Source organism: Aotus nancymaae, unplaced genomic scaffold, assembly GCF_030222135.1.
Source record: "Aotus nancymaae isolate 86718 unplaced genomic scaffold, 86718_ANA_hifiasm-v0.15.2.pri h1tg000003l, whole genome shotgun sequence".
Lineage (NCBI taxonomy): Eukaryota > Metazoa > Chordata > Mammalia > Primates > Aotidae > Aotus > Aotus nancymaae.
This window is the reverse complement of record NW_026988414.1, coordinates 7439481-7463984: the sequence shown is the minus strand read 5'-3', so window position 1 is coordinate 7463984 and position 24504 is coordinate 7439481. Positions and strand designations below refer to the sequence as shown.

The 24504-nt window shown below is 40.8% G+C and overlaps 1 protein-coding gene across 2 annotated transcripts in view; it reads right to left on the bottom strand.

Annotated features, from left to right (window-relative positions):
- The window catches only part of NR6A1 (nuclear receptor subfamily 6 group A member 1), a 235111-nt gene that overhangs the window by 32892 nt on the left and 177715 nt on the right, over nucleotides 1-24504 (bottom strand). For both annotated transcript variants that reach the window (XM_064378063.1, XM_064378068.1), the window contains exon 4: nucleotides 1263-1505. In XM_064378063.1, coding sequence (XP_064234133.1) covers nucleotides 1263-1505 — 243 coding nt within the window. The remainder of the gene's footprint in view (nucleotides 1-1262; nucleotides 1506-24504) is intronic.

Sequence of the window (24504 nt, the reverse complement as noted above, 5' to 3'; positions counted from 1 at the left end):
CCTCTCTTCTTTCTGCTGAATGACACTGCTCTATTCTACTCTCCACCCTCCATGGGAATACCACTCTAGGCTTCTCACTGGTCCTTCTCTCTTCTGTATCTAAGCTCCTCTGTGGGTGATTTCACCTATGAACTACCACCTCTGTGCCAACAGCTCCATGAAGCCTGTTTGCAGGCTTGACTTTTCACCTCAGTTCCAATCCTATATATCCAACTTCCTTGGTGGACATCTTTATGTGTCTTTCTCAGGTACTTCAAGGCCAACATTTTGCCCCACCCTGCTTTTTCCTTTCTTTTCAGATGGTCTCACAGAGAAATCACCCTGCTTTTTTTTTTCCCCCCAGGAAGGCCATTGCTCTTTTTTTTTTTTTTTTTTTTTTTAACAGATGGGGTTTCTCTGTATTGGTCAGACTGGTCTCAAACTCCTGACCTCAGGTGTTCCTCCTGCCTCGGCCTCCCAAAGTGCTGGGATTACAGGCACGAGCCACCATGCCTGGCCAGGCCATTACTTTAATTCAAATCCTCAACTTCAACTTCTGGTGCTGCTCAATATTCAGTATGTCACCAACTCCTATCAGGTGAGTTTCTTCAATGTCTCTCTGTGCCATTCCTTCCCCACTTCCTTCAGATCCTTCAGATTTCCTTTCAGACTGTTCTAAAAACTTTCTAGGTGGCTTTTCTGTTTCCCCTGCCCCAATTCATCCTTCAAAACTGCCTTTCATATTCATCCTACTTCTAGTATGAATAAAACATCAGTTTATTCATATTATCTCAGGCTAATGGCTCTTGGGAAGCTTCTTAATAAATCCCAAAGTCCTCACCAACCCAGACACAGATTTCTGAGTATGCCTAGCCTCTGAGTACACCATGTTTCTAGGAAACAAAATGATACCACATTCAGAAATCTCCTACCTCACGCCTTTTCACCCAAAATGTCTACTTCTGTCATCATTCCTGAAATAACTAGTGAAGTACATTAATCCCTGTCAAGACCTGATTGTTCAGTGGGTTCTTGGTCACACAAGGCTTGTACATTCACTCCCATAGAATCCTTAACATCTCACTAATTTTTTTCCTCCCACCTAGTTTAGGTTCTTGTATGCAAGAATGGTTCCAGATTCATTTTTGGGTTATGAGTACAAAGTATAAGGACTGATATGTAGTGCAGGCTTGAGAAGTAAGTAACTCCAAAGTGTAACAGCTGACACTAAAGGTAAAGTGATGAATGAAAGATGGGCCATGAGAGCCATAAGCACCACTCACCCTTCCGGTTCATCCCCATCTGGAGGCATTTGAGCAGGCGGCAGTACTGGCACCTGTTCCTCTGCTTCCGAGACATGACACAGTTCTTGTCACGACTGCACCGATATACTCGTTTGTTGCAAATGCTCCGCTTGAAAAACCCTTTGCAGCCCTCACAGGAGATGATCCCATAGTGCAAGCCTGTAGCACGGTCCCCACAAATGAGACAGGTTCGTTGTTCAGTCCGATCATCTGGAACAGAAACTGAACATGTTCAAGTTAGAACACAGTAGAAATAATGGCTTTAAGCCTACTGTTCCTAAAGTGAGCAACTCTGCTCTGAGTAGATTAAGACCACCACTATCTCCAGGCTGAAGGGCAAACAGTGGGGGCCTATCTTTGGAAACTTGTCCCAGGAATAGTCCCTGCATCTGTGATTGCAGATAACATAACACAGTCTGCTTAAACTCTTCCTCCTGGGTTTCATCAATACTTGGATCAGCATCTAAAGCAGAACCCTAGAAAATATCTTTGATTCCTCTATCACCCTCACCCTGCTCATCCATAAACCCATCAATTTTACCCTGTAGGAGCATGGTAAGAATTACTTACCATATATGTAAGTGCCTAACACTATGCTATATAGCCAATAAGTTATAGCTGTAATTATTAGTAAATAAGTTCTAACCACACCCAGCTAAGCCAGTCAGCCAGACATCCAGCCAATAAATATTTACTGTGCAACTATTCTATCCCAGGAACTGCTGTAAGGCACAAATATAGCAGTGAACAAAAGTCCCTGGTGAAGTTTATACTCTAGCAGAACATCTATTCTGTGTCCAGGCCCTGTGCTAGGACATAAATAAATCATCATGATTCCCCAGAGTCATGAACTCACTGACCAGCAACAAACAAGTTACTCGAGGAGGAAACTCAGGATAGAATACAGCTCTCCACTTCCTCTTCCTTTAACCTGCATTTACTCAGGACCAAGCAACTGCTAAAGAGCAGACATATGACAAAAAAGTACCCTGTGAACTGTGATGTGAAGCTATGCCAACAGGTACAATAAACCACCGGGGAAGGTTCCCATCAGATGCCAAGACAAGAAATCAGATATCTGAACCTCACTCCTGAGTAAGATTCAAGGTATAATAATCAAGAACATCATTATAGAGCCAGGTGTGATGGAACACACCTGTAGTCTCAGCTACTCAGGAGGCTGAAACAGGAGGACTGTTTGAGCCTAGGAGTTTGAGGCTGCAGTGAGCTATGACTGTACCACTGCACTCCACCTAGGTGACAGCAAGACCGTGTCTCTTAAAAAAAAAAAAAGGGCACATCATTATACCATGAATTAGAGAACTCTTATAATTAGAGAGATTCTAATTTGAACCCTAGCTCTGACACTAGCTGGGTGAACTAGGGAAAAACTCATCTTCTTTACTTTTCAATTTCTCTCATCTGTTAAACGGTGATTATAATAATACCTATATCCCAGGGATAAAGTTCTTATCACAGTATGTGGGCTATAATAGACTTTTGATAACTGTCAGTTATTATTTTCATTATCATTACTCTAGCAGCCCACATTTAATGTGATAATGAGATTCCTGAAAAGAAAGGCATTCAAAGGCAATGTTAACGGAGGATCATGGTAGTGTATATGGGAGGGATGCAGAGAAAGGAGGAGGCTTGCATTTCTGGAGCCCTCATTATATGCCAACTTTGAGTCTTTATGATTGTCATCTGTAATAAGCAGAATAATTGCGACCCACAGATATCACATCCTAATCCATGGAACCTGTAAAATGCTACCTTATAAAGGAAAGGGTATTTGTAGTATGTGATGAAATTAAGAATCTTGTGTTAGGGGGTTATTCTGGACTTTACGGATGGGCCTAAATACATTCACAAGTGTCTTTGTAAGACAGAGGCAGAGGGAGATTTGATAAAGATAGTAGAGAAGAAGAAATACAGAACGTGTAGAAGATAAGGTGATACGAAGACTGAGGCAGAAACTGGCCGCCAACCAAGAAATGATGGCAGTCACCAGAAGTTGGAAGAGGCAGGGAACCGATTTTCCCCTAGAACTTCTGAAAGGAGTGTGGCTCTGCAAACACCTTCATTTCAGCCCAGGGATACTAATTTTTTTTTTTTTAAGAGGGAGTCTTGCTCTGTCACCCAGCCTAGAGTGCAGTGGCACAATCTTGGGTCACTGTAACCTCTACCTGCCAGGTTCAAGCGATTCTCCTGCCTCAGCCTCCCAAGTAGCTGGGATTACAGGTGCCTGCCACCATGTCCAGTTAATTTTTGTATTTTAAGTAGGAACGGAGTTTCACCATGTTGGCCAGGCTGGTCTCGAACTCCTGAATTCAGGTGATCCAAGTGAGTCACCAATATCAGAACTGGAATTCAACAGCCTCTTCATAAAGCATTCCTACGGCATGCTGTGCAGCATCTGGAACCAGAGCAAAGAATCTACAGAATGACAATCAAATACAGACCTGTTAAGAACCTGCTTATGTCTCATAACACTGCTTGCTTTCCTCATGGTAGTTTTAAAAGGCCACACTGAGAATAAAGATTAGAGGGCCATATTTCTTTAAGGAGCCTGGAGTCCTAGGATTGCTTCTCTGTCTGGCTACAGCTATTTTACTGCCTGCCATGTTCTGTTTCTGCAAAAAACGGTCTATGCCATGGACCAGGAACTAATTCAAAAGGGAGTTTCTCAATGGCACAAAAGAAAGGTTCTCTCCAGATCAATCTAGTAGCCCTTCAAAGAAGCATTTGGAAAACTTCTCTCCCCGTATGTGAAAAATAACGACAACAGAATCAGCTATTGTTAACTGAGTACTTAGGTGCTATGCTCTGGCCAAGCACTTAACATACATTATTGTGCTGACTACTCACAATTATTCCTAAATGAGGTGCCCTCAACATTTTACAGATGAGGAAATGGAGGCCCATGAGGTGCTATACTCCCTAGTCATCCAGCTAGTCAGGGAAGGCTGCAAGCCCCAAAAGTCTATGTTCCTAACCATTACATTCTTTGGCTATAGCAAGGCAAATCTATACATTCTACATGCAGGTTAGTCAGGCCCTTCCACAGTGAAAACCAACCAACCAACCAACCAACCTACCTACCTACCTAAAAAGCCAAGGTCCCCCTTTGTAAGTGAACAAACTAAAGTAAATGCCCCTAATTGTGCCTGGCCAGATGTCAGATACAGATTTCCGCAACTCCTATTGCAAAGGATTTGAAGGATATTTATAGGTTTTTTACATTCATTACCTCACTGGTACCAGGCCAAAGCAAGGGTTATTCTTATCTTATAGATAAGGCAAGAAACATTCAGTGAGCACCAACTGTGTACCATGTAATGTGCAAGAAGTTTTTACATATACTATTTATTCACCTCATTAACTGTGAGAAGTATTATCCCTGTATTACTGAATCTGGAATCTTAAGAGTTAGAAAGGGCCTAGAAATTGTGCTGAACAGATCTTTACCAGAGGCGTGAATTCCCTCCACAATGTTCCAAGACAGAGTTGCCCCATACTCTTACTTCCATGTCTCTAGTGACCAATAAGGCACTTCATTCCATTCATTCTATTTTTAGACAGTTCTAATGGTTCAAAAGCTTTTCTTTACATTGAGCCAAACCTGAAGCTTCCCCACTGCCCTGACTACTGTGCTCATGGGTTAAAAAAAAACAAATATACAATCTAACCTAGCTCATATATAAACCATTTAGAGATTTAAAAATAATAGTGGAGTTTTGAGGCCTGGTGCGGTAGCTCATGCCTGTAATCCCAGCACTTTGGGAGGCCAAGGCAGGCGGATCACGAGGTCAAGAGATTGAGACCATCCTGGCCAACATGGTGAAACCCCATCCCTACTAAAAATACAACAATTAGCTGGGTGTGGTGGTGCACACCTGTAGTCCCAGCTACTCGGGAGGCTGAACCCGGGAGGAGGAGGTTGCAGTGAGCCAAGACTGTGCCACTTCACTCCAGCTGGCAACAGAGCAAGACTCCGTCAAACAAACAAACAAACAAACAAACAAATAAATAAATAAGAGAGTTTCCAATTGCGATTTTTTTTCCTTCTCATTTCTTAGTCTTAATGAATCATATAGTATCAAAATCTGTCTTAAAGTATCCAGAACCGATTTGTTTTTCTTAATATCATTTAAGACTGAATTAATTTTGCTTATATGTTTCTGCAGCTAGCACACAGTAAGTACATACATTTTACAATGACTGAATCTCTGTGACATGCCACACATTTTATAATGGGAAAAACTGATGCTGAAAGAGGTAAATAATCTTGATTGCACAACCAAGTCAGGAGTGGAGCTGGAATTGGAATTTAAGATCTTTCAATTCTAAGACTGTTGTATTTTCAATCCTTCCTGCCACCTCCTACTCAACCACACACATAGTTAATTCACATCTGTTTCACAGGCATCTAAAATTTGAAGTATTTGCCACACATACCATTGACCAATATTGTTCTTATTCCATTCCTGGGAAGCTGAATGTTGAACCCAAGGCTAGAACTTTACATTTGCCCTTGATCCATTTTATCTTTATACAATAAATTCAGCATGTCATTCTGGTCTCTTGAAATCTTTGGGGATCTGGGTCCTGCCAGTATATTATTTCTTCCACCTCCTTCTTTTCTACATGTGTGGTCAGTGTTACATTATTTTCATATCTATCCTTAAAACAATATTAAACAGAATGTGGCCTTCAGGCAAAACACTGAAGCCCTTTCTCCAATCTGACTTAACCATTAGCATACTGGAAATAGTTATTCAATTACTTTTTTTCCCCCCACCGCAGCATTCCCCTCCCCGCTCCTCCCTCCTATTTTTTATTTTTTGAGATGGAGTTTCGCTCTTGTTGCCCAGGCTAGAGTGCAATGATGCGATCTCAGCTCGCTGCAACCTCTGCCTCTCAGGTTCAAGCAATTCTCCTGCCTCAGTCTCCTGAGTAGCTGGGATTACAAACATGTTCCACCATGCCTGGCTAATTTTTCTATTTTTAGTAGAGACAGGGTTTCACCATGTTGGCCAGGCTGGTCTCAAACTCCTGACCTCAGGTGATCTGCCCGCCTCAGCCTCCCAAAGTGCTGGGATTACAGGCATGAGTCACCACACCTGGCCACGTTTTGTCTTTTTATTAGGCCAGGAACTGCATTTCTCTATCTTTATATATAAAGTCTTCATGAAAGACTGAGCTATATGCTTCACTGAAATTCCAGATTCATTACATCTACAACATTCCCTGACTAATGAGCAGCCTCTCTCAAAGGAAATTTTCACAACCATTCCTAATTCAGTGCTCTTAATTTATGCATTCAGTGCACTTAATTCAGTGTTTCGTTTGTTTGTTTTTGGAGACAGAGTCTTGCTCTGTCACCCAGGCTGGAGTACAGTGGCACAATCTTGGCTCACTGCAACCTCCACCTCCTAGGTTCAAGCAATTCTCCTGCCTCAGCCTCCTGAGTAGCTGGGATTACAGGTAAGCGCCATCAGGCTCGGCTAATTTTTGTATGTGGTGATACAAATTTCTAGAACACACACAAGAGAACATAAAAATTAAAAACCTGGGCTCTAAAATCAGAATCTAGGCTCTGTCACCTGCTAGCAGTGTGATTTTAAGTTTCTTAACCTATTTAGATGTACCTCAGTTTCCAGTTTACAGAATGTGGATAATATTATCTTTTTAAAAAGAACTGTCATGAGCCACTGCCACAGTGGCTCATACCTGTGATTCCAGCACTTCAGGAGACCAAAGTGGGTAGATCATTTGAGCCCAGGAGTTCAGGACCAGCTTGGGCAACATGGCAAAACTCTGTCTCTACAAAAAAATTAGCCAGGCGTGATGGTGTTTCCTATAGTCCCAGCTACCCAGGAGGAAGCTGAGGTAGGAGTATCACCTGAGCCCAGGTGGTCGAGGATGCAGTAAGCCATGATCACGCCACCATTAGCATTAGTCAGGCATGGTGGCACATGCCTGTAGTCTCCAGCTACTTGGGAGGCTGAGGCTGTAGTGAGCTGTGATCATGCTGCTGCCCTCCAGCCTGGGTGATGAAGTGAGACCCTGTCACCAAAACCAACCAACCAAACAAACAACTGTCATGATTTCCACCCTCTTCCCTTCTCTTACTGTTGTGGAAGGAAGCAAGATAGGAAGATTCCAATTGTTTTTACTCCCAATTGTTTTTCCCCCTTTATTCATCAATTTTCGGAGTACTGAATTGGTATTGTAGCAACCTCCAGTAGTAACTAATGAGGTTTTTCTTTTTTTATGTTATTATTAACTAACTGATTTTTATATTTGAAGTTATTTGCCATCAGTATTCTTTTTGATGTGTTGATTACACAATCTTAGAGTAGTGGGAGGCTTTTTATGTAGCCTACTGTATCCTTTTGACATGACCCCATTAATAGTCTGGATGACACAACAAGGCTCAACTTTTATATTCTGCCTCATACTTGGAATCAACCATTTCTCTAAGGAGTTCTGGCTCCTCGTGAGAATTAAAATTTAAAGTTCAAAATTTGAGCCCTTTCAGTACATCTGATCAAGAAAGACATTCAGTTTCTCTAATAAATCAGTAAAAGTCATCTCTCTATCCACACTATTTTGTTCCCATTGATATTTCTGTATATAGCAAACTACCTCGCTGAGTTTCAAACACCTATCATTTTCTAAGCCTTCAGCTTCTCATCAGCTACATTACTGTGACCTATAGTATCACCTTTGAAGTGTTTATTTGCCTGATTTTCTTCCCATTATATTTTTCGATAGAATAATACAGATTAAGAATACTGAGCCAGGCACAGTGGCTCGTGCCTGTAAATCCAGCCTCCGGGAAGCGAGGTGGGTGGATCACGAGGTCAGTAGTTCGAGACCAGCCTGACCAACATGGTGAAACCCCGTATCTACTAAAAACACAAAAATCAGTCAGGCATGGTGGTATAGGAAGCTGAGGCAGAAGAATTATTGAACCCAGAAGGTGGAGTTGCAATGAGCCGAGATTGCACCACTGCACTCTAGCCTGAGTGACAGAGTGAGACTCTGTCTCAGAAAAAAAAAAAAAAAAAGACTTTAAAGTCATGTCTTAAATTTGGTGCTGGAAAACTCCTCTCCAACTTGGGTTTCCTCTGAGAAGAATCTCATTCCTCTCTAAAAGAGCCAATATAGTTCACTAAGTTTCAGTAAGACTATTAAGAAGAACTGCACAGAAGTAGCCACAGATGTAATATTAGGTTATGTTTTACCCCTCTGTATGTAAAAAGAGTTATGTTCTGCCCACAGTTTTATGCCTACAAAATATTCTATGTATTGCTGGTTACCTATAACTAAACACAAGAATTATTAGAAAAAAGGTAACATGCTGGGTCTCTGCCATAGACTTGCAAACCTTAGGGTCAATGTAAAGTGTTTTTTTGTTTTGTTTTTTTGTTTTTAAGATACAGGGCTCATTATGTTGCCTAGGCTGGAGTGCAGTGGAAGTTGCAGAATTCCAAATTCACAGTCGAAATCGTAGCACACTGCAGCCTTGAACGCCTGACCTCAATTGACTGTTGCGCCTCACCTCCCAAGTAGCTGGGACTACAAGCATGCATAACTGCACCTGGCAAGAGTTTTTTGTTTTGTTTTGTTTTGTTTTTTGAGACAGGGTCTCACTGTCACCCAGGCTGGAGTACAGTGGCACAATTTTGACTCACTGCAGCCTCCACCTCCTGGGTTCAAGTGATTCTCATGCCTCAGCCTGCCGAGTAGCTGGGACTACAGGCGTGCACCACCATGGCCAGCTAAGTTTTGTATTTTTGGAACGGAGTCTCACTCTGTCACCAGGCTAGAGTACAGTGGTGTGATCTTGGTTCACTGCAACCTCCACCTCCTGGTTTTTAGTGATTTTCCTGTCTTAGCCTCCTGGGTAGCTGAGACTACAGGTACACACCACCACACCCAGCTAATTTTTGTATTTTTAGTAGAGACGGGGTTTCACCATCTTGGCCAGGATGGTCTCGATCTCTTGACCTTGTGATCAGCCCACCTCGGCCTCCCGAAGTGCTGGGATTACAGGCGTGAGCCACTGCACCTGGCTAAGTTTTATATTTTTAGTAGGGTTTCATCATGTTGCCCAGGCTGGTCTCGAACTCCTGACCTCAAGTGATCAGCCCACCTTGGCCTCTCAAAGTGCTGAGATTACAGGTGTGAGTCACCACGCCTGACCAAGTTTTTTGTTTTTAAATCAGAGATTACTCTAATGTAGGTAACAGAACTATCACGTTAAATTTCATTTCTTTTTTTTTTTTTTTTTGAGACGGAGTTTTGCTCTTGTTACCCAGGCTGGAGTGCAATGGCGCAATCTCGGCTCACCGCAACCTCTGCCTCCTGGTTCAGGCAATTCTCCTGCCTCAGCCTCCTGAGTAGCTGAGATTACAGGCACGCGCCACCATGCCTAGCTAATTTTTTGTATTTTTAGTAGAGACGGGGTTTCACCATGTTGACCAGGATGGTCTCGATCTCTTGACCTCATGATCCACCCGCCTCGGCCTCTCAAAGTGCTGGGATTACAGGCGTGAGCCACCATGCCCGGCCGAATTTCATTTCTTAAACTCCTGCTAAGATAAATAAGAGCAGATCCAGAGCTCAGTTAGAGTCTCTATGCGCACATATTTTCAGAGGCAAAAATGTCAAATTCAAAGGAAATTTAAAAAATGATAAATACAGCTGCTGATGAGGCTGGCCTAGAAGATTGGTAACAATCTGAGCCAGCGACAGAGCCCTAGCAACATCTCTTCAGAGCATCACTGACACGTGTCTGATCAAATAAATGGATATGCCCATCTCCACATCATTTAGCAATAACACAAAGTAAATGAGGATAAAGAGATTTATTTATAAATGAATCTAGTCATCATTCTGATCAGAACAGTACAATTTAGAGTCTTGTTTTATAAAAGTTGCATGACTTCTCAGTTACACCTAACCAAGGTTACGCTACAGGTAGGTTTTGAATAAAGATGCTAACAGTAACATCTGGCACCATGAATACTATAGAGAAGATAAACAATTTGTTGAATGAATAAATGAATGGATGAGCAATAAATGAAAAAATGGTATGGCTTGGTGCAGTGTTTTCCAAATTACAAGTCATAACCCACAGCATCATGTTTGGAAAAAAATGAAACGGAAAATATCAAAGTGCATCATATGTAGCAAGAAAGGGTAAAATACTGTGAAACTTCTGTTTCAATTAAAGTGTGTGCATTTGTGTGTCTGTGATGTGTGTGCAGTGGGGTACTGGATCACAATGTATGCAAAAGTGTAAAAAGTTTGAAATACATTGGCCTAGCATTTCAGACACACTAGGTCTAAACTCCAGTTCTGCCACTTGCCAGTTTTATAATTGTGGGGTAATAATTCAGTTCTCTTAGTCTCACTATTAACTGTAAAATAGAGATAATATTAGTACTCACTTCATACAGAGTTGCTAGGGATGAAACAATACAGTACACAATGGTAAGAGCTAACATGTACGTGGCGCTCACTATGTACCAAGTTCTGTTCAAAATTTGTTACACTGAATCACTCACTCATTCCTTATAACGATTCTAAACAGCCCCCACTCACAGAAGGTTCAACTGAAGGACTCTTCTACTTTATGATGGTGTGAAAGTGATGTGTATCCAGTAGAAACAGTACTTTCAGGCAGGGCGGAGTGGCTCACACACCTGCTGAGAGAAGGCTACTGACATGTTTGAACAGGAGCCTAGAAAGGGCTTGTTGACTGACTGGACTACAGAGGAGAGATGAGGGGAGGAGGGGATAAGAAAGTGACAGAGAAGAACTCAAGGTTCCAAACTAAGGTGGCTATGAGAAATGCGGCATCACTAACAGAAAATTGGAAAGCAAAAGCTGAGTGCGGGGCGAAATCAATGGCTTTAGTTTAAAGAGATGACAATGGGCGAAGCAAGCAGGAATATTCTAAAGGCAACTATTAGGGGATGACGGTTAGGGCTAAAATGAAGAATCTGGGAGTCCTCAACATATGGAAGAGTTGAAGCTGCAGCAACAGATCAGAACTCCAAGGGGTGGGGGCTTGGGGAGTCGGAGAATGTGGAGAATCAGCAGCATGATAAAACAGAGAGGGTGAGACGTTAGGGAAGTAAGGTGAGATGACACAGTCAAAGAAAAGGGTAGAATATAAATCCGTGATTATCAGAAAGATAAGGGACAAAAGGATTCCACAAAGGAGACTGCATTGTCAAATGCAACATCAAAACATATGCGATAGCTCACACCTGTAATCCCAATACTTAGGGAGGCAGGAGCAGGAGGATAGCTTGAGCCCAGGAGTTGGAGACCAACCTGGGCAAGACAATAAGACCCTGTTCTGCACAAAAACAAAAAAAACAAACAACAACAACAACAAAGTGTGCAGAATAAAAAAGGCTCAAAGGTCACTGCTGAGAACCACCTCGGTGAACTGGTTAGGACAAAAATCCTACTGAGTTAAAAGTGAGTGATAAATAAAATAATTAGCTATACATCATGATCCATTCAGAGTGATAGAGAAAAATTTCGTAGGAGGCAGCAACAAATTCAAGCAGATGCTTTTTTAAAAATTGCTGACATCTTTTTTTTTTAAACTAGTAGAGATTCATATGTGTTTAAAAAAGAGAAACATAGAAATAAAGTCTTTTAAGAGGAGAATGAAAGGTAATGGAGCCATGCTTTCAAAATAAAAACTAGCATGAAAAGTAAAACAAGTTAAGCATTTATATTTTTTTTCTGTATTTTATTTTTAAGGAAAAAAAAAGCAACTTGCCCAGGGTTAGAAAAGCAAAGTGATTCACCCAAGGACACAGCAAATCAGTGATGAACTGAGTTTTAACCTTACTGCTCTTCCAAAGATAGACTTCCCATTATATAAACTACCTCCTATGAGAGTGGGGAAAGAGAAGGATGGTTGGTATGGCAGGTATTGAGACTGAGCCTCAGTGCTGCTGCTGCTGCGTCACCCACCCACCCCCTTTTTAAGGAAACAAATGACAGGAGTCACGACAAAATGTGTGAAACAGAGAACTACGTGTAATCTTGTAAGTGAGCATGACATACCCTCCCCTTCTAGCAACCAGTTCTACCTTAATTTGGTTAAACACAGGACAAAACATGTTACAAAAAGGCCCCAGACTGTCATACCTCCACTCAGTCATGCTGTTACAAAAATACCTTCTCCACTCCAAGAAGAGCATTTTACCCATTCCAAAGGCTCAGGTTACGCAAACTACATTTGGAAACCGATTTTTATCAAAACCTGCTTTTCAGACTGTGATGAAGGCCAGATTTAGGAAATGGAGAGTACAGCTGCTCACTTGAGCAAAATTATACTGACAACTAAGGCAATCTGGGACTTGACTGGCTAAAGGTATTTAAAACAAAAGGGATCTGTTTCACCTACTAGTTCCAACTCTCTGATCAGTTGTACATCCTAAGAACTGACTCCAATCAGTTTCATAGGTTGCCACTATCTGAAGTGAAGTGGCCTTCTATATGAAGGCCTAAGGCTGAATGGCAGAATTGAAATTGGGAACAGGTACCCTCAAAATTTCATTTGCAAACAAAGAATTTAAACACAAATAACAAATCATTGCACTGTTCCTCTATTCACATACCATGTCTATTCCACCGCACATACTACTATAACATTCCATTTCCAGAGGCCACACATGTAGTTCCTCAGAGAACATTTCTAAAAATTGACATCAGCTGAATGAAAGCAAGTGAGCAATTTACAAGACTGGTATGGACTGTTTGGGAGTTATTCTTACTGATCACTAGTGGAAAGGAAAATAAAAGTCTGGGACCCCAATTTACTATGCCAAAGGAAAAAAAAAATAAGCTGAAAGCTGAGTCATATAAGAAGCTGCCTTTCCTTTTGTTCCTAGGCAGATAGCTACAGATAAAATGTTACCTATCTCCACGGGTAGCAACTCTGTGTTCACCTTATCTTAAGTAAAGTGCTGATTTACTGAGATGAATATATAATGGACTATTCCTCTAGCTGCTCCTTTTCTCTTGCAACATGTTGATTCACTAATGTGACCATGCCTTTCCTCTTTCGCCTCCAGCCTGCTTTTCCCGTTTCAGTACTAAAACCCTCAAAATCCTCTTTGGAGAAAGGCAAAGACCTGTCTCCCAGGCGTGTCCTTAAACCTTGGCAAAATAAACTTCTAACTAGATTGAGACCTGTCTCTGACACATTTTGGTTTACACTAGAAGAAAAGATGGGAAAAAGATAAAAGAAAATGTTACTGATGCCATTAACTGCCTAGGCCTAGAAACAAATTACAATCAGCTGAAATGAATTCTGGAAAAGGGCTACTCTGTCACCTGACATCTCAATTGCAGGTTAGGGCAAGAAAATAAAAACTCAGAAGACAGTCCCTAATTCTTCCCTACCTCCTCTATACGGGGGATCTCTGATTTAGAAACCAAACTGCTATTTTTAATAAAGGGTTTTCATCTTCACAGCAAATTTAGGTTTTCTAGTTGGAGAAATCTATGATTTGTCTTATGTCACTGGAAGCTTTTAAGGATTCCTTGTTTACTTGGCAGGGGGTCGGAGAAACAGTTATTTGAATCTGGGGCAAAAATAAAAATTGTTCTCAGTGGAAAAAATATAAAGGCATTTCATTCATAGATAGCTTATATCCATGCACTGTACCCAAACAAATAAGTATTTTTGAAACTTGAAGTATTAAGTAGATACTGATCTGTTATAATTCTTACTTTCTTGTAAGAATTATCATCACAACATTTACTCACTGAATAAATATTTGAGAGCCCCTCTGTGCCCTTAATGTATCTCACAGCAGTGGAGGAGATGGACATCAATCCCATAATTTACATACAGAGCAGTCAACACTAAACTAGCGAGAGACGATGTAGTGGACACGGAGGAGTGAGTGAGTGAGTGAGTCATTCTGGAGATAGATGGGGAGGCAGAAGGAAAGATTATCTAGAAGAGGCATCACCTGAACTCAGTCTTAGAGGAGAAGTATGTCAAAAGGAATTTCAGCCAGAGGGAAGAGTACAGACAAAAGGGCTTGCTGGCTGTGGGTGTTTAAAGGTGTCTTAGAAGTATGGTAGCTGAGGTAGTGGGAGATGAGGAGAGCCACGATGAACACAAACATGCAATACTGGAGTTAGATTGACCTGAGGAGTCCTTCTGTAGGGAAGCTGCAGGCATGGATGTGATTGCAGAGGACAGGATATGAAGAGAGACTGGAATCTGCAGTAGATGTCTTTCAGGCTGTCTGCTCAGCCCACACCCATCTTCTTTTCTTTGACAGCAGCCACTGCCTGGCCTGTGGGGCACTGCATTTACCCTACTACACAAGTTGACTGGACAAGGGACCCATACTGGCCTGGTATCTGGAAAAAGGCATACTGGCCTGGACTGGAAAAAGGCACTGGTTTAATGCAACTTTCTCTATTGCCAAGATTTTGTAATGAAGACACAGGGCTTACTAACTTCTGATGAGAGTGAACTGTGAGGTGACTAGTGAGATGGCTTTGTTCCTGAAAAGCAGAGGATATTTGTCTAGGTGGTAATGGTGATGATGAGGGCTGAAAGACGAAGGAAAGCAGAGCTACTAAGCTTCATGGCTTCAGAGGGGCTGAGAGCAGTTGCTGTGGCTCCTGATGATTCCTGTGATCCCTCCTGAATCCCAACTCTTCCATGTTTCTTTATGTCCTATGCTCTAACTCAGTTTCTTTTCAGTAACTTCCATTCAGGGCTTGAACTAGTTAAGTTTGATGAGTTTCTCTTACTATCAAAAAAAAAAAATTGACTATGAAAGAACTTAATGAAAGCCTATCTATATTTAGAGATCAGGAAGAACAAGAAGAGATAGAAAAAAGGTACCCTAGGAAGAAATGAGAATATGGACAGTACAATGCCAGGGAAGTCAAGGCAACAAAGAGCTATACTAAATAGAGGGCAGTCGACAGTATGGAGAGACTGAGGCTACGAACTGAGAACAGGGTGAGGGACGAGGCAAAAGGCAGAGCTGAGACTGCAGCCTTTCTGCAAAATTTAAGCAGGTGCCAAAACAGTAATAAATACAAATATTTTAATACAATCTTTTAAAATAAAAATACAAAACTAATGCAAGAAAATACATTTTAAACAAAGACGAATATTACTAGATTTTTCCTTTTGCCTTGGGCTCCAATAATGGCCTGCTAATCTTGTCACTAATCATCAGGAATCACCTAAAGACAACTTCAAGAACATGGAGGGAAAGAGGTAGATTTCAAAATGTCAAGAAAAAGGAACAACTGCTAGAGACTCTTTCCAATATGTTTGATGAGAGAACCTCCATTTTGCAAGTGAGGAAACTGAATCACAGAGAAATGATTACCCAAGGTCATACGAATTGAGAACACATTGAAGAAAGTGGGAATCAAACCTAGTTTCTTGCCCTTTTCTGCTCCACAGTGGGCTTAGCTTAGTGGAGGAGATCTGTGGTATGTTCATTCGCACATGTCAGTGGAAGGAATTCTAGCAAATTAATTGGGTGCCAGCAGTACTTCTATAACTAAGCCTTTCCAAAGGCAAAACAGGCAAGGTGAATTTTCTAGAAATTTCTAAGGGTTAGCTATAGACAAACTGAAGATCTAAGAAGCTACAGGATGAGCATTGTGGACATGACAGAGATGATGGTCTTTTCCGAGGTCTGAGGAAAAGGTCACCAGAAATCCTGGGTATTGAAAACGATGAAATAATTGTTCTTCAAAGCAAAAAACGAGCGTCAGAAAGCATTAAAGGCCTGAAGGATACTGAGTATGGTTTTGGTATATGGAAGATTAACTGTATAACATGAGACTTAATGGCCTTCGCAATTTACTTGTTCTGAACAGTTCATGGTTCAAGGTTATATTAAGCTGAAACTTTTATAACCAAAAATAGCTGTCAACTTGTGATATCTTCACAGTGACAATGGGGAGGGAAAAAAGAAGGCTCACAGCATCTAGTCTTTGGAGGAAAAGTCATCTCTGAATCCCCCACTCCTGGGTAATTCATCTGAAAATGGTAAATGGACAAAGTAGGAAGCCCTCAGCTCGTCTGTCTGAAGAGTGCTGTGAAAGCTATAATTTCTCCTACAGGGGTAAAGTTTCAGTGCTTCAGTGCTTAAAGGGGTAACAAGAAGTCATCTACTCCAACCTAAGGAATGAACACTAGCATACTTCCATAAATGAGGCATTCACTACCTCACAACTACAGAACAGCTTGGAATATTATAAAGTTCTTCCTTACTCTGACTTGAAATCTTTCACCCTGTAACTTTCTACCTACTCCGTTCTCTGAGGACCCATGGGACAGCCTTTCACAGAAGACAACAACCATAGTCCCCTAAGCTTTCTCTATCATGCAACAGCTATTTACTGAGGAAGCTAACATTCATGCTCCTTTTAAAAGTATTTCATAAGGCATGTCTTTCTGACATGTATCTTCATTATCTTCCTCCACATTTTTATGTCCAAGTTCCTTTTAAATACTGCCTCTACATTTTCTGTAATAGTGAAAAATTGGACAATCTAAATATTAATCTATAGGAGAATGGTTAAGTAAACTAACATAGGTATACAATGGAATGATAAGCAATCACTTAAAAAGGATAAGACACATCTTAAAAACCACTCTTTGTTTTTAAAAACATATATACATATGAATGTATACATGCATGTTTTGGTACATACATGGATAAAAGTTTGGAAGTAAATTTACCAAACTATTACCAGTGATTATTACGGTAGACAGGGAGAATGAAGGGCACAGAGGACAGACAAGAAGACATTTTTACTCTATTATCTCTTTAGTACAAGTATGTACTACTTTTGTGTTAAAAACATCAATATGTAAATATGTACTAACACTGGAATTTTTTTTTTTTTGAGACGATGGAGTTTCACTCTTGTTACCCAGGCTGGAGCGCAATGGCATGATCTCAGCCCACTGCAACCTCCGCCTCCTGGGTTCAAGCAATTCTCCTGCCTCAGCCTCCCGAGTAGCTGGGACTACAGGTGTGTACCACCATGCCCAGCTAATTTTTGTATTTTTAGTAGAGATGGGGTTTCACCATGTTGACCAGGATGGTCTCGATCTCTTGACCTCGTGATCCACCTGCCTCGGCCTCCGAAAGTGCTGGGATTATAGGTGTGAGCCACCATGCCAGGCCTGGAATATTTCTTTATTGCTGAGTGATAAAAGCAGATATTAACCTTTCCCTCCACAAGGAATACAAATTTCAAAGACAGGGACTATGTCCTGGGTACTCTTATATCCTAAGACTTAGCAAAGTAGGTGCTCAAAAATATTGTTGAATGGATAGATGTATGAATGAATGAATGGCACCTATACGTTTGTTATATTAGAAATTATGACACTGGTTCCAGAGTTTCAAGATACTTCCCAGATGTCAAACTTGCTAGATACCATTCTGATCAGAGGCAGGAGGTAGTAGAAAGGATACAAGATAAGGAGTAATAATTTAGTCTTAACTATAATATTACTGAAGGAGCCTTTGTATAGTCATGTTTAACTCCTTTAACTAATTTCAAAATTTCATTTCTAGAGTAACTTTCCTACATGAGCTTGAAGACCTCCAGTGATAAAGAGCTTACTTCCTTATTTGATGCTAAAATATAATTCCCTGCAATGAAAACATTCTGGTCTTAATTGAATCTGTGGACACTGCCCAACCTGAACAAGCCTGCTCCCTCCCTTTTTTCACCAAAAGTTTTACAACCTTTGGAGTTTAATACCCTTAGTCCCACAAATGATTTATATATCATTTCCTTATCACACTGGCTGGCCATCTGCCTTTCCTCTGGACATATTCTTGCTTGGAAAGGCCATATGAAAATATGCTCAGAATCTACTCTGGCTTGATGAATATAGAACACTATATACAAAAATCAACTCAAAATGGAATAAAGACTTACATGTAAAACCCAAAACTATAAAAACCCTAGAAGAAAACCTAGGCAATACCATTCAGGATATAGGCACAGGCAGAGATTTCATGATGAAGATACCAAACACAATTGTAACAAAAGCTAAAATTGACAAATGGGATCTAATTAACCAAAGAGCTTCTGCACAGCAAAAGAAACTATCAGAGTAAACAGACAACCTACAGAATGGGAGAAAATTTTAGCAATCTATTCATCTGACAAAGGTCTAATATCCAGAATCTACAAGGAACTTAATCAAATTTACAAGATAAAAAAACCCTATCAAAAAAGTGGGCAAAGGATATGAACAGACACTTCTCACATATTCATGCAGCCAACAAACATGAAAAAAAGCTCAACATCACTGATCATTAGAGAAATGCAAATCAAAAACACAATGAGATACCATTTCATGCTAGTCAGAACAGTGACTATTAAAAAAAAAAGTCAAGAAACAACAGATGCTGGTAAGGCTGCAGAGAAACAGGAATGCTTTTATACTGTTGGTGGGAATGTAAGTTAGTCTTATGGAAGACTGTGGCGATTCCTCAAAGACCCAGAACCAGAAATACCATTCAACCCAGCAATCCCGTTACTGGGTATGTACTCAAAGGAATATAAATCATTCTATTATAAAGACAAATGTACGTGTATATTCACTGCAGCACTATTCACAATAGCAAAGACACAGAATCAAACTAAATGCCCATCAGTGATAGACTGGATAAAGAAAATGTGATACATATATATCATGGAATACTATTCAGCCATAAAAAAGAACAAGATCATGTCCTTTGCAGGGACACGGATGAAGCTGGGGGCCATTATCCTTAGCAAACTAACATGGGAACAGAAAACCGAATACCTCATGTTCTGAGCTAAATGATAAGAACACAAAGACACATAGAGGGGAACAACAGACACTGGGGCCTACCTACGAGAGGGCAGAGGGTGACAGGAGGCTGATGATCAGGAAAAATAACTAATGAATACTAGGCTTAATACCTGGGTGATATAATAATCTGTACAGCGAACCTCCAGGACACACGTTTACCTATGTAACAAACCTGCACATTCTACACATGTACCCCTGAACTTAAAAGTTAAAAAAAAAAAAAAAAAGAAATGGTTCTGGGCCAGGTGGAGTGGCTCATGCCTGTAATTCTAGCACTTGGGAGGCCAAGGTGGAAGGTTTGCTCAAGGCCAGGAAGCCTGGGCAACAGAGCAAGACCCATCTCTCTAAAGAAAAAAAAAAAAGAAGAAATGGTTTTGTATCATGACTGTGGAGGTGGTTACAGAGATTACACAAATCTATATTCATAGAAGAGTACACCCTTCCCCACCAAAGTACTCAATTTTTCTGTATGCTAATTGTACAATGAAGTTAAAAACAAAAGCACCCAAAATTATCTATCCAAAAACATTATAATGGTTTGGCCATTAGGTAATCAACTATTTCACAAGATGTAAGTAAAAATACAATGATTACTCACACACGCAAAACACACACACACACACACACACACACACACACACACACACACACACACCCCTTGCTCTAGAAAACCAAAAGAAACCTTTAGTTTAAACTAGTGGAAAAAGTTTGGATAAGATATTAAGACTATTTTTCCATTCATTAAAAAAATACAACAGAATTCATTTCCTCTAGAGGGCAGAAGACCCCTTCACAGAGTATAACTTCTTATAAGCACTTAACTGAGGCCTCTCCCTCTGTAGTACTTGGCAATTTGTAACAAGGTTAAGTAAGGCTATAGCATGCTCTCCCTAAATCCCAGGAACAGTTTCTTGAAGCGTTAAACCTCCAGCGTCCACGCCTCTAATTCTGAAGCAGAACTGCTCTCCTTTCTAGCAAGGTGCATTAATCTCTTCAACATATTTGCAAGAAGATGACCGACAGGTGAGGGGGGCTCTCTTCTGTTTAGGGGCGGGGCATCCATTCACAGATCAAAGTTCTCTCTGGAGTTTCCCTTGGATTTAGAACCAAACACTATTTCTGTCCTATATGGGTATTACAACTCACGGCATACTTGGTCAGGGTAGTTCACGTTGTCAGACATGCGCTCATGCTGCTCCTCTGCTTAGGAGACCCTTTGCCACTTCACCAGCCTGGCAAACATCTATCAAGTCTCTCAGGATGACTTCTTAGTAAGGCCTAACCTGATAGCCCAGGTAGAAATGAGCACTCTACCCTCTGCACAACTTCTGTATGCTACAGTATTGCTATCAGTGTGCCCTGAACACTTCATTACACTTATTTACGTGAGGATCTATTTCCCTCTACTAGACTTGCATGCATCACAGGGCAGGGAGAGAGTCTTATTTTTTTCTGTGTCCCTAATACATAGCTCAATACCAAGCACAGAACAATCACTAGTGAATGTTCTGAATGAAAGAACAGTGAATGAAAGAACAGTGCATGGGCATACATCATTTTATTGCACTTCGCTTTACTGCATTTTTTGTAAATTGAAGATTTGTGACAACCCCGCATCGAGGAAGCCTTATCAGTAGCATTTTTCCAAAAGCATGTGCTCTCATTTTGTGTCTCTGTGTCATATTTTGGTAAATCTTGTAGTATATCAAACTTTTTCATTATTATTGTATCTGTTATGGTGATCTGTGATCAGTGAGCTTTGATGTAATTGTTTGGGGGTGCCACGAATCATACCCAAGTAAGATGGTGAATTTAATGAAAAATGTTGTATGTGTTCTGACTGCTCCACTGACCAGCCATTCCCCTATCTCTCCTTCTCTCTACTTGTGCCTCTCCATTCACTGAAACCCAACAATATTGAAATTAGGCCAATTAATAACCCTACAATGGCCTCTACTTGTTCAAGTGAAAGGAAAAGCCATATGTCTTTCACTTTAAATCAAAAGCTAGAAATGATTAAGGTTAATGAGTAAGGCATGTCAAAAACAAAGATAAGCCGAAAGGTAGGCCTCTTTCTCCAAAGAGTGAAGCTGTGAATCAAAGGAAAGGTTTTTGAAGGAAATTAAAAGTGCTATGAACACATAAGGGATAAGAAAGAAAAAGAGCCTTATTGCTAACATGGACAAAATTTTAGCAGTCTGGATAGAAAGTCAAACCAATCGCAACATTCCTTTAAGCCAAGGCCTAATACAGAGCAAGGCCCTAACTCTCTTCAATTCTATGAAGACTGAGAGAGGTAAGGAAGCTGCAGAAGAAAGGTTTGAAGCTAGCAGAGATTGGCTTACGAGGTTGAAGGAAATAAGCTATCTCCATTATTTAAAAGTACAAGCTGAAGCAGCAAATGCTGATGTAGAAGCTGCAGCAAGTTATCCAGATCAAAGATGAAGGTGGCTACACTGAACAACTGATGTTCAGTGTAGATGAAGCGGCCTTATATTGGAAGAAGACGCCATCTAGGGGCGTTCGTAGCTAGAGAGAAGTCAATGCCTGGCTTCAAAAAATAGGCTGACTCTCTTGATAGAAGCTAATGCAGCTGGTGACTTTAAGTTGATGCCAATGCTCACTGACCACTCAGAAAATTCTAGGACCCTTAAAAATTGTGTTAAATCTACTCTACCTGTGCTCTACAAATAGAACAACAAAGCCTGGATGACAGCATGTGGGGTTACAGAATGGTTTACTGAATATTTTGAGACTACTGCTCAGAAACAAAGGTAACTTTCAAAATACTGCTCATCGACAATGTACCTGATCACCCAAGAGCTCTATGATGGACATGTACAGGTAGATGAATGTTGTTTTCATGTCTGCTAACACAACATCCATTCTGCAGCCCATGAATCATGAAGTAATTTTTAAGAAATAAATTTCATAAGGCTATAGCTGGCATAGATAGTGATTCCTCTGATGGATCTAGGCAAAGTAAAATGAAAACCTTCTGGAAAGGATTCACTATTCTAGATACCATTAAGAATGCTTCTGATTCATAGGAGGTCAAAATACCAGTTTGGAAGAAGTTGATTCCAACTCTCACGAATGACTTTGAGGGACGTCAGTGGTAGAAGTAACTGTAGAAGTGGGGAAAACAGCTAGGAACTAGAATTAGAAGTGCAGCCTAAAGATGTGGCTGAATTGCTGCAATTCCATGACAATTATTTTTTTCAAGACGGGTTCTCTCTCTGTCATCCAAGTTGGATTGCAGTGGTGTACGATCATAGCTCACTATAGCCTCCATCTCCTGGGCTCAAGCAATCCTCCTGCCTCAGTCTGCCAAGTAGCTGAGACTACAGGTATGTGCCAACACATCCAGCTAATTTTTTTTTTTTTTTTTTTTTGAGACGGAGTTTTGCTCTTGTTACCTAGGCTGGAGGGCAATGGCACAATCTCAGCTCACCACAACCTCCGCCTCCCAGGTTCAAGTGATTCTACTGCCTCAGCCTCCCAAGTAGCTAGGATTACAGGCAATGTGCCACCACGCACAGCTAATTTTGTATAATTAGTAGAGATGGGGTTTCTTCATGTTGGTCAGGCTGGTCTCGAACTCCCGACCTCAGGTGATCCACCCGCCTCAGCCTCCCAAACTGCTGGGATTACAGGTGTGAGCCACCATGCCTGACATTTTTTAAAATTTTTAGTAGAGATGATATCTCACTATGTTGCCCAGGCTGGTCCCCAAGTCCTGAGCTCAAGCAATCCTCCTGCCTTGGCCTCCCAAAGTGCTGGGATTACAGGTGTAAGCCACCACATATAACCCATGATAAAACTTTAATGAATGAGGAGTTGCTTCTTAGGAGGAGCAAAAAAAGAGGTTTCTTTGTAGATGGAATCTACTGGTAAACACTATTAAAATGACAACAAAAGATTTAGAATATTACATTAGCTTAGTTGATAAAGCAGCAGCAGGGTTTGAGAAGATTGAAACCAATTTTGAAAGAACTTCTACTGTGAATAAAATGCTATTAAACAGCATCGCATACTACAGAGAAATTTTTCATGAAAGGAGGAGTCAATTGATACAACCAGCCTCACTGCCTTATTTTAAGAAACTGCCATAGCCAATCCCAACCTTCAACAACCACCACGTGATCAGTTAGCAGCCACCAACACTGTGGCAAGATCCCATAGCAGCAAAATGATTCACTGAAGGCTCAGATGGTTGTTTGCATATTTTAGCAATAAAATATTTTAGGGTTTTTTTTTGACATAATGCTACTGCACACATAACAAACCATAGTATAAACACAACTTTTATATGCACTGGGAAACCAAAAAATTCGAGTGATTTGCTTTATTGCGGTGGTCTGGAACCAAACTTGCAGTATCTTTGAGGTATACCCATAGCTTCTCTACTTGCAAATCAAAGCACACAGTTTATAAGAACTCCAGAGGACAAACTGGTGAGCCAGCCCAGAGACCTTGTGCCAATGCTCAAAGCTCAGTAATCAGCTCCCTAGGTCCCTTCACAGTTCTGAGGCCCTAGTGAAAGAAAGACCAGCTAGCATGCTTTAAGTGAAACCATATGTTCTGTGAGGGTTAAAAAAAAAATGTAGTTGCCCACCACCTTACCAAAGGCCACTTTTTCCAAAATTCTGACCCAATTCAGAATAATGGGCCCCAAACATAGACACATGCATTATTAGTCATTCCCATTCTTATTTACCCAGAAAGTGCTTTTGTAACTTCTTCCACTTGTAACAATGTTCAGAGAAAGCGCTGGAGTCTGCATTCATCCCTAAGACCACAAATTAGGAAGCTTCAACAATGCAAATGGAGACTCATTTACACATTACATTCACATGACTTTACTAATGCAGCCATCAGAACCAAACGTTCTGCTTCCCTAAGGCACTGGATCAATAGTACCCCACCCACTTACCAACAGTCTCACTTGCTCCGTAGCCCAAGCTAGACTGCAGTGGCAAGATCATAATTCACTGCAGCCTTGATCTCCCGGGCTCAAGCGATCTTCCCACCTCAGCCTCTCAAGTCAACACTTTTACAAAACTAAAACTCCTCTCATCAGCTCATCACAAGCCATTTATCATTCTCCAAAATCCTCCCTTTGGTAAGACTAATGGTTAATGAAAATAAAGAACTAATAAATTGAGTCCTAGTACTTGTCAGCATATGATATATGATGAACTTTCCATACTAAAACTATTCTATGGTAGATGGTTTTTCTCTAGCATCAGATTGGTAACCTTATGGCAAATGTTTTGGTGTATATGATTCCAAACTGCACGTGTGGAC